Source organism: Mesoplodon bidens (genome assembly GCF_964165515.1).
Source record: "Mesoplodon bidens genome assembly, chromosome: 14".
Classification (NCBI taxonomy): Eukaryota; Metazoa; Chordata; class Mammalia; order Artiodactyla; family Ziphiidae; genus Mesoplodon; species Mesoplodon bidens.
Genome location: NC_138170.1, coordinates 64,987,635 through 64,998,859, shown reverse-complemented (window position 1 = coordinate 64,998,859; position 11,225 = coordinate 64,987,635). Strand labels below are relative to the sequence as shown.

Below are 11,225 nucleotides of genomic sequence, written 5' to 3'. Positions count from 1 at the left end.
GCCATGGTTGCCAGGCTTTTGGATTTCATCAACCAATGCAGTTTCAAAAACACTCAAGAGAACACTGATTGGGTTGCCAACATTTTATTGAGAGGATATTGTTAAGAAATGAGAAAGTTCTATTAACAATGGGCAGAAAGACAGGACGTGATCTCAGAATAAAAAGAAAAAACTGAGCATTACGAAATACTCCATGCCTTAATGTGTGTGCCTTTGTGTGTGCGTGTGTGTGTGCACCTGTAAAAACATTGTCATTAATGAGCACAAGACTGGCTCTTGGAACCACTACTCTCTGCCACATTTTACCTTCTTTATCTCTGTAGCACCTGGCACAACGTCCTGCACAAAGTAGGTGCTTAAGACTTGCTGTTGAATGACTAATATTATTTGTTCTTTTCTGTTTGATCCTCTGGAAAACCCTCAGTGATGCAGGTTCTTGGCAGGGTCCCAGACCTAGATAACTTGTTTCATCTTGCTTCACTTTGTAGTTATGGCTTAGTAAAACCTGGACTTTGCCACCACCTTCCCTTCTTCTCCCCTCTACAGATGCAAGGTTTCTCCTTTTGGCAGACTCTCTCAATACAACTTCATTTCTTTTCACTAAAGAGATTCCATCACTACCCCTCTGGCCTGGACTCTCATCCTCAGAGCTTCTTTAAGGAATAGGGTCAAGGAGGTCTGTCCATCTCTAAGAGGTGAATGGGCACCTTGGCCTGGTGATTCTGCGGTTCAAGAGTCCTATTGTCTTGTCCGAGTTCTTCTACTGAGTGACCTCAGGAAATTCTCTTCTCTTCTTTGGACCTCAGTTTTTTCATGTACAAAATGAGGGAGACTGGGCCAAAACATCTTAAAGGGTGCTTCCAATCTTGGCAATCTACACCTCTTTTCCATCTGGCTGATTACAGCTCCTTCCACATCAGGGTCCTTTTGTTTGAGAAAATCTGGAATTTGGGGATGGATTCAATGACAAGTTGGCTCTTGAAGAAGGTTCTGTAATATGATCGTGCAGCTGTTTAGTGATTCTACATGAGTATACAGTCACTTCGGGGTGGAATGTCAAAGTTTACCAGACATTATCTTGGACTAATTCTCCTTTTTCCATGAGACCAAAGCGTTATCCTCAAAAGCATTACTAATTGTGCACATCCACCAGATGCTGGGAGGCCCTTGCTGGGAAGCACAGGACCCACGCCGGGGGTCAGCCACCTCACTCGGGTTTCTCCTTCTCTGCGTTTCCACTGCAGGGCCTGGCAGGAAGCCAGACTGTGCCCTGGAATAAATGACTTGTCAAGTCACCAGCCATAGCCCTGGGAGGTGCTCTCACACCCACTCGGCCTTTCATTTATCTTTATGGCAGTAAAACCAGACCTCCTAGAAGCTGAACTCAGGGAGGGAAAGGTTAAGTTACAGGGCCCAAGTTTAAAAAAAATTTTTTTTTGAAAAGACTTCCTTGCCCTTTAATTTTAGAATAGTTACTCTCTGGCACCCCTCAGAACAGGGCTATCTGGATGTCATCTAGAAGCAGAGAAGAAAAGGAGAGAGCTAGCAGACTGGGCTGCCTGCTGGATCGACTTTGGTTGCTTTCTCACATGCAGATCAAAAGTCTCTGGAGCAGTTAACCCTCAGCAAAGGAGTGACACCTACAAATGGAGAGGATTTAGCAAAAGCGAGCAAGCACTGCATGCAAATACTTCACATTTATCAGCACTGGAGATTTCTGGTCACCTCTGTAAATATCCTGAAGGTGAGCTTTGGCTCCACTCTGAAAACATACCTGGGATCTATTAGCCATCTTAACCTGCAGGGGTAACGTCCCGAGACTCTTGGGATTGTGCAGTAACCTTTTCTCAATCGAGATAACTGGGAGGGGAGGGGATCAGGTCTGCATGACCTCTTTCTCCTTAGTGATACCTCGATGATGCTCTGTATTTTAATCTCTGATGATCGGTACAAGAGCTAGAGTAAAAATAGAAAATGAAAGTCTTGGAGAAGAGGCAAGACTGAAAAGAGATACAACGAGTCATATGTCCAAACAAGAAATATTGGGAAGGTCAGTATGAGAAGGAGTTGACTCAGGAAAGGTCTTCAGGGAGTGATCACGAAAGAAGTTTGGAGAGCGAGCTAGAGCATGGAGAGCCTCAGAGAAGCTGACTTGGGGAAGAGATGCCTCGAACTAGGAACACACCTCTAAGAAGTGCCTGTGATAGGGAGGGCAGGGAAGAACACTGCTCGAGGAGCCCGGGGACCATCTGAAGTCAGGTCCAGCCTGACCTCTACTGAAGGCCCAGAGAACCCAGAGAGAAGGCTCCCCACTCGCTCAGCAGCCAAGGAAGTCAGGGGGAAAAGCCAGTCTAAAGGCAGCTGGGTGGAGAAGAGGGAGGGAGGGGATCTGATAAGGTGTTGGTGGAATTTAATGGGGCTCTAACCAGCAAGATGAGTCCAGGCCGTCTAAGAGTGAGTGCTTTTGACCCATTACAAAAAGTTACGGAGAAAGAGTCAAGAAATTGAAAAGGCAGAGGAGAGCCTTCTATTTGGGAACCTCCTGGGCCATCCCACCACCAACCAGGTGAGCCACAGAGGCTGTTCTCTTCCTTCTGTTGACCAATTCCTCCCATATCTGTGAACACAAAAGTGCATCAGCATCAGAGAATTGGAGATCAATCCTGCCTTCTCATTTTACCAATGAAGATACCTAAGGTCATCTCAAGAGCTGGTGGTAAAGCCCCAGTTGGAGCCAAGGTCTCCTCCTTCCCAAGCCCCAATGCCCTCCCCTCCTCCATCAATTCTGGCCCCCAGAGGGTGTGCGTCTCTCTAGGCCTGATTTTTGGAATCTGGGTCTCCCGTAGCGTCTGTCTCTCCGCCCGAGAGATCCTCCCATCTTGGTCTCTTTTTTTTTTTTTTTTTTTTCACAAGAGAAAACCTTTTATCTGTAATTCAGACCCTGAACAACCTTCCTGACCCCCTCAAAATTCCTAAATCTTGATGCTCTAAAAACTCAGACCACTAATTACCATAAACCTAACATACTTCCTTAAAGAGGTTTCCGGAAAAGCACTAGGCTACTGTAGTGATTTTGTTAGTGCTGAGGACCAGCTTTCTTTAAAGGCCACTAGAAAGCTATGATTTTAGAGGCTGGCTGTGCTTCTTCAACCCTATATCTTGCCTTCTACAAGTACCTCTTATGCAAAGGACCCCATGTCAGAATAATCTAATCTCTCCCAGCCCCACAAAATATAGCGACCAAAAAGAAAAAAAAAAAAGAGAAATCAGACTTTGTTAATAAATAAGGAATCTCAGGTTCCACAACACAAAAACACACATGTTCAAAGTGCAAATTTCTGCCACTAGTCTGGGACTTTTCTGTCTCACTGATATAGAACCCTGTCTTATGGTCAGAGAGACCATGTAGACGGTAGCTCCCTCCCTGTTGGGAGCCTGCTTGCAAAGCAAGTGAGCACCACTGAGAACCTTATGGAGGTGTTGGGAGGGGGACTGAGGAAGGTGATGAGGTGAAGAGGCAGGAGGTGGTCCCCATGTATCCTTCCTTTCCTAAACCCAGGGGGAATGGAGGGAAAGGGGGTGAGAGATGTGTGCTGTTTTAACAGCTCACCCTGCTAAGGGGCCCTAAAGTGCCAAGTCAAGCTGCCAGCCTCCAGAGATTAGAATTACATGATACTTTGAAGATAAATGTGCTGCAGGGGATAGAAGCCAGGACCATAGGGAAGCAGTAGAGGAGAAGGGGTTTAGAGAATATTAATATATTATCAAGAGTTAAAAGCTGATCCAGAGCACATCATAGTTACAGGCTGAAAAGGGGGATCTGCTGATGAGCAGGAAGTCTGCCTGGCTGGAACTGAGTATAAGAATAACCGTCACTTTAAGACCTGCTGCTGCTTTTTCTTTGTCTAGCTTTCTGGTAAAGGCAACATCAATTTTATAAAGGGGACAACAGAGGGAGAAGAGGGGATGTGTGTGTGTGTGTGTGTGCGCGCGCGTGTGTGTGCGCACGTGTGCTGTGATCCACAATGGAAAGAGCAGGCCCTTCAGTTATTTTACTAGATTTTAAATGCTTAAAATTTTTTTTTGTCCTTTTTGTCTTTTAAATACAAAGTCTCAGCTGTCCCAGTGCCCCAAGTCTTCCCTTCCTCTAAGGTCCAGTAGAGTCTGAATCTTCAATCAGAACCTCTGTGGTAGCACCGAGTATATCCGAGTTCATGACCAGCCCTTCAGTGCCCCCACTGTTGCCACTTCCCACAAAGATCTTCCCATCAGCCATCAGGCTCACCCGTTCCGTCCCACTACAATATGACTTTGACATCCCTTCAGCTTCTAGCAGGAGGCACTCTCCAGAGGTGGAGTTTCCCAAGGGCTCAGGAAGAAGAGGAAGACCCTGACCGTCTGCAGGTTGTGTCAGGGATTCTGGATTAGTGCCCAAGATATCTGTGCTGGTGATGAGGGCGCCTGCATTGGCAGCCAGAGCCTCGGCAATCAGCACCTCAGGGTGGCTTTTTGCTTTGTGAGCCACTACGCTGTCCTTCTTCTCAAATTTTTTGCCACAGATATTGCAAGAAAACTGGTAGAAGGAGTCTGCATCGTGCTTCTTCATGTGCCAATTAAGGGATGCCTTTTGCCGACAAGTAAATCCACAGATCTCGCATTGTAATGGCTTCTCGCCAGTGTGAATCATCCGGTGCACTGCCAGATTGTGGGAACTCTTGAAGGCTCGAGCACAGTATTCACAGATACAATCTCGTTGATCTGTATGATGTTTGGCATGTCGTAGAAGTTGCTTCTGGAGCCTGAAGAGTCGCCCACAGGAGGGATGGGGACATATGTATTTCTTCTTCAGCAAATGCTGATATTTAATGTGGTGCTGCAAATAGCGAGGGTGAGCAAGAACAGTTCCACATCCTTCCATCTCACAACGGACATACTGGATTGGAGGCTTTTTTCTCCTTTTGGGTAATCGTGGACTTTTGTCATCTTTTCGCCTTCTTCCTCTCTTCCTAGGAGGCTCCTCATCTTCTCTAATTTCATTCTCTTCTTCTTTCACCTCTACCTCTACTTCCACTTTTATTTCTTTCTTCTCTTTCTCTTCTTTCACTTTCCCTGATTTTCTCCGTGGCTTTGGCGTTTCCCTTTCTAAGTGGGGTTTGTAGGTCTCATCTCTTGGATCATCTTTGAATGGTATTTCTTCTTCACTGATCAACATCTCTTCTTCCTCCTCTTCCTCCTCATCACTGCTAATGCCACCTGGAGACTGATGCTCTTCTGCAACATCATAATCAAGCTGATCTGTATTTGGTTCTGACTTGCAGATGAGTTGCAATGAACCAGTCTTGGACCTAGAGCTTCGGGTGTTCTCTGTGTCACGATGCCGAGAGGCAGATGTCCTGGTACTGCTACGCCAGCCCCGGCTAGGCTTAGTTGCAGCAATGGAAACTTCCTGAGGGACGGTAGAACCTTCTTCCTCTTTCTCTTCCTTGGGATCTTTGTCAGATGATACTTTTTCTGTGCATAGGAGTCGCGGACTCTTCTTGCCCTGAGCTGGAGACGGGGGCTTCGCGGCCTGGGACTGCTGCCCTGGGGCGTCGGGAGGCCTGGCGCTGGGGCTGCTCCTCCGCCGGCGGGGATACTCGGCCTTCCTCCGGCGGGACACAGCAGCGGCGGCGGCCGCAGCGGCCCGGCCCCGGTCCCGACCTCCCCTCAGCACGCGGCTGCTAGTGGTCCCCCCAGGGGCCGCCGCCGCCGCTTCAGGGGGCTGTTGTTGGGGCTCCTCCGGAGCCGCCTTGGCCGCCGCCGCCTCTCCCCCTTCCTGGTCCTGCTGCTCCGGGGGTCTCGGCTCTTCCGTCTCCCCCGGCATCGGGACTCGTCCGCCCCCCACCCCCTAGTCCCAGGCGGAGGCGGCGGCGGCCGCGGCGCTGCTCCCCCCGCCCCCCCGGAGCGACCGGCTCACTCTCACTCGGCGCTCCTCGTTCCCCCCTCCCCTCCGCCCGGCTCCGAGGGCGCCCCCCCCCACCCCCTGCCACTCAAGGCCTTCTACCGCGGGCGGCGCGCGCGCCCATCTTGGTCTCTTGAATGTGAACCTGTGCCTCCTGCTGTAGGTAGCACACCTGTGCCCCTGGGCTCACACGTGGGCAGCAGCCTCTGCCGGCGGCCGTGGGCCTGTCTGCTGCTGCCTTTCACTGCCAGCTCAGGGGCCCGTCCTGGCCTCCTCAGGGGTGTGGACTTTTGCTCTCAGGGTGTGGACTTTTGCTCTCAGGCCCACATCTTTCCCACCTCCTTTCAGGGCAGGCATGTGTGTGATTCCTCAGGAGGGGTCAGTGCGTGGATGTGCATGGAGCAGGGGAGCAGGCAGGTGGCCACTAAGGCCTGTCCCCAGTGTCCTGCACATGTGCAGACACACAGATGGGAGAGATGATCACGTGCGGGTCTGTGGGTAACATATATTTGAGCGCTGGTTACTTTCTGCCCTAGTCCAACAATGAACAACAAGGGCTTCCCTGGTGGCACAGTGGTTAAGAATCTGCCTGCCAATGCAGGGGACACGGGTTTGAGCCCTGGTCCGGGAAGATCCCACATGCCGCAGAGCAACTAAGTGTGCGCCACAACTATTGAGCCTGCGCTATAGAGCCCGCGGGCCACAACTACCGAGCCTGCATGCCTAGAGCCCGTGCTCCACAACAAAGAAGCCACCACAGTGAGAAGCCTGCGCATCGCAACGAAGACCCAAGGCAGCCAATAAATAAATAAATCAATAAATAAGTAAGCAAGCACATTTTTTTTTTTTTTTTTTTTTTTTTTTTTTGCGGTCCGCGGGCCTCTCACTGTTGTGGCCTCTCCCGTTGCGGAGCACAGGCTCCGGACGCGCAGGCTCAGCGGCCATGGCTCACGGGCCCAGCCGCTCCGCGGCATGTGGGATCCTCCCGGACCGGGGCACGAACTCGTGTCCCCTGCGTCGGCAGGCGGACTCTCAACCACCAGGGAAGCCCAGCAAGCACATTTTGAAAAAAAAACAATGAACAGTGAAACTCTCCCATTACTGAGAAATGTGAATTTCCTCGGCTTCTGACTGTGGGTTTACTGCTTAAGCCCAAAGCTTCTGTCATTGTGTTTGAGAACCGGTTAAAGGTTAAGAGAATCCGTTCAATAGGGGGTCAAAAAGGTCATTTAAAACAGGTTCCATTAACCAAGATCCCATACACATCCATGCAGAAGAGCAGAAGTGAGACTTAGGGACCAGAAGAGAGGCTCCACAGAGGAGCTGGTTTCTGTCTGAGGGGAATATGAGCTGTCAGACCCTTTGCTCTGGAGCATCACAGGCTCCCAAGTGGCACTGAGCTAGGATGGAATCAAGGCTGGAAGTTAGGCTGTAGGAAATGATCTTTCTCCAGGACTCTCGTGTGGGCTTTGCAGAATCTCTCCATACCAGAGGCCCCAGCTTTGTTCTTTCAAAGGTAAACGACTCACATTCTCCCACTGAGACCCTCTAGGTGCTATTTATTCCTTTGAAACCAAAACGAACTGATCAAACACCTGTTCTGAGCCAGGCACGGTGGTTGGGTTTCTGGGGATGCAAAGATAAGCCGAGCAGGGTCCATGGCCTCACAGAACTTAGAACAAGGTCAAGAGAAGCTGAACTTCCTTTAATCTGGGAAGTTTTAAAGTATTTCCAAAAATTCTCCCCCTGCATTGCTGAGAAGTCTGCTCCCCAGCAAGTCTGGGTGCAGGTGGCTTTCCTTTCTACAGTCCCTACTGAGCGGCTACCTGAGCCAGGGGCTGGGCTGAGGTTGCTCCTGACCCTGGGGGCCACTGGGCATCTGATGCTCTGGGCCTCTTTTGGAGGAGTCACGTGGGGGCGTGTCTATGCCTCAGCACATCCTTAGCATCCCATAGGGAGGTGCAGGATGCTTCCCTCCATTTCTATCCACAGCTTTCCTTAATGTCAGTGGATGGGCTATTGAATGGACCCCCAGGGAGGCTTTAAACATTGAAAGCCAGTCCCAGCCAGGGCCCCCACCGGATGGGAAGAGAGCATGGGAGGAAGCAAAAGTGCTTGTGTTAACAGAATGTCATTTCCCAGCATGATTCAGACCCCGACGCCGAGGCAGGAAAAGGAGAGCAAAGCCTTCCCATCCATCATGTCGGACACAGTTATTTTTAGAGCACACACCATCTCAGCACTGGGCTCCAAGGGCCCTGCCGTGGAAGGAAATGAGACTGGGCTGATAGAGTCAGTCAAGAGTGGAGATCTTGCAGGCGTGCGTACGTGCGTGTGTGTCTGTGTGTGTGTTGGAAAAAGCGGACAGGTGGGCAGGCAGCCTTCTTCCCAAAGTGCACCCCTGAGCCTGGCCCCTTGTGTGAGCATGAAGAGGGAAACTGAGCGTGGAGGTAATCTTGGGGCGGTGGGTGCGGGGGTGTTGTTAACGGAGAAGAAAGCCCCCTGCCCAGCCTGGTCGGGGTCTGACCCGCCCTTTCATACATATACAGGAACTGCCCTCCCCCCACCCCCGCCCAGGTGGAGGGCAAAGCAGCCTGCGTCCTAGACTCGGCAGGATGTTGGCAGCCTGTAGGTGCCCTTGGCTTTGCTATCACAGCCTTGAAAACATCTGGCCCACGGGAAGGCTTCCAAGTCCAGATGAAGGACAGGGCATCTGGAGCCTCTGCACTGGCGTCTAGGAGATAGATTCTGCCCCAGTCAGCACCTAAGTACCCATTTTTCTAAAATGCAAAGCCTCACCTGGGCATAGAGGGAGGTCCCTTTTTGCAAGGGACAGAGAAGAGGCTTCCCTTCATTTTCACTCGTTTCTGGCACCTTCCCTCCAGCTGAAGAGAAGTGGAGGCCTGTCTCGAACTCAGCACTGAGGCAAGGTTGGGCCCAGATGTGGCCCCGGACAATCTTTCTTCCCGGTTCCTCTTCGTCTCTCCTTTCGTCTTAAACATCCTGCCCTCCTGACTTCTACCTCTGCAGAGCTCTCGGCCCTGAAAGAGATACATCACCTGGCTGTCCTGATCCTAACTAACATGAACAGCCTAGGATGAGGCTACCTCTCCCTTCCTTCTTTCCACAAGCCTCTCCAGATGCACTGTGCAGTCCACATAAATGTCGTTTATACTACGTGGGCCTTGCAGGGACTCCGAATTGATTCACTTTCCAGTAATAGCTCAGATGTCCCTGAGGTTCTGGCCAGTTTTGAACCTTCTTACTGGCAGAGAGGGTTCAGCTGACTTCCTGAACAGCCATTGGATGGCTTCCCATAAGCCAAGACTGCTGGAAAAAACATCCCACCATGGCAAAGTCCCTGTTGCTGTGTCCTCCCGGGAAATCAGGAAAAGCTCATGTCAAGGCTTGAGGGAGCCACCAGCACGTTGTATGCAGGAATCTCTCTGCTGCCCACTGATAGCACCCAGGAGATGGAGGGGGTTATCTGCTTTGTGCCATGGCCTGGGGTGGTAAGAGGATGGGGAGGAATAAGGCGGGAGACAGCTAGTTCATTTATTTTTACCTGTATCTTTTCCTCTGAGGAGGTATCACAAAGAAGTACCGTCCAGTTGGTAATTTAGCAGGAAAAATGCACTTGAGTCTATTCAAGGACCATCAGGATCACCTGTACAAATAGGCAGGCAGGTGAAGAGGTAGCAGGACTACCTTGGAAGCCAGGTGCCCCAATCCCAGCTCTGTCACCAATTTACATCCACTGTGACCTGGACTTCATTTTTCCTGTCCATAAAATTATTTATTATTATACGAGAACTGCAGTGCTACCCACCTCAAGCTGTGCTGGGAAAAGCAAGGAATAATGTTGATAAAGCACCTAACCCCATACACCACCAAATCAGTCTTTTTAGGAGTGATGCTCAGATGACCTCATCTGAAAGCTTCTGTGTGTGCTGGGGGCTTGGACCACAGCAGGATGAGTCAGATGCCAGCCCACTTCTTTTCCAAGGACCTGAAACCAACCAACTGCTTTTCTTTCCTTTGAACCCTGTGTATGGTCGTGCTTGAAAGTCCGGGGAGGGGTAGGCTGTTAGTCCAGCTCCATCATGAGCTTTGTGATGTGGGAGGCAGAGGTGCCACTGTGTGCTCCATTCTCTCCGCTAAACCTTTTCCCCTTTTGTCTTTGGCTTGCCCTGATACTTTCAAAACCCACTACCTACTTCCCCATTATGTTCTTCTCCGTCTTTCTTTTTTTCATCTTTCCAGTCCTTCTCCCTGGTAACTGTTTGACCTTTTCCCTCTGATCTCTCCATCTTCCCATTCTTTCTTCTCCTTGATGATCTGGTGGCTAACAAAACTGGGGAGCAACACAGCGTTATACACACAGCAAGCTGGGATCCCCTTTCCCTGACTGCAGCAACCTTCATGATACTGCAGTGCCGGGTGTGGGGTTCCTGGGGGGCCGACAGAGGAGACATTGCACTTGATGCTCGACAGGGTCTGGAGGTGAAAGAACTGCATCATTAAGACATTGACTTAACAAATTGCAGTTGCTAGGCAGAGCCTCCAACAGGAGAAGAGACCTCAGGCTGCAGTGCTTACTGAGAGTTCCTATCTCTGCTCACCCTCTTTCCTCCTTATCTACCTGAGTTAGCCATGGGGTTCTTTGGTCATAAGGACAGCAGAGACACAGGACATTGGCAGCATTCCAGAATAATCTGGCACTCTCCTCTTGCTGCCATTCACAATAAGATTTATTTTAGAGGAAATTTGCAAATATTTCCAGCCTCAAAGACTGGTATCACTTTCTCTGAGCCCAAGAAACTCTCCAGGTTGAAAAATCCATGGAATTGGCATGCTTCACTGCAAGATCAGCACTGATAACTTCTTAGTGGGTGGGTGAATGCAATTGTAAAGGATTGTTGGAATAACTAGAGGCTGCATCTAAATACATTGATCTGCAGATTAAAAGGCTCTTGTGTTATTCCCAGTTCCACCTCTGACAGCCCACATGGCCCTAAACATTGCTTCCTTTTTCTGTGTCTTGGTTTCCATATTTACAAGATAGGCTTGTAACAAGGAGAAACCAATACATAACTGGAAAAAAAGGAAAATGCTATGTAAATAATATTAGAGATTCCCCTGCTGTTTGCTTGACAGCAGTTCACTTAGAAGCTTCAAGATCCTTTTGATCTGAGATCAGAGGGACCAGCTGCGGAGAGATGGAGTCTGATTTAATCCAGAGTTAACCTTCCAGAAGATCTTTGTAGATAATTTGTGATGCTTC

The 11,225-nt window shown here is 49.9% G+C and overlaps 1 protein-coding gene across 1 annotated transcript; it reads right to left on the bottom strand.

The window, feature by feature from the left end:
• Positions 1-3,738: 3,738 nt before the first annotated feature.
• On the bottom strand, positions 3,739-5,901 carry LOC308627464 (E3 ubiquitin-protein ligase ZFP91-like). Its single transcript, XM_081253658.1, has one exon. The coding sequence runs from the start codon at positions 5,861-5,863 to the stop codon at positions 4,148-4,150; it is 1,716 nt and encodes a 571-aa protein (XP_081109784.1). The 5' UTR covers positions 5,864-5,901; the 3' UTR covers positions 3,739-4,147.
• Positions 5,902-11,225: the final 5,324 nt, after the last annotated feature.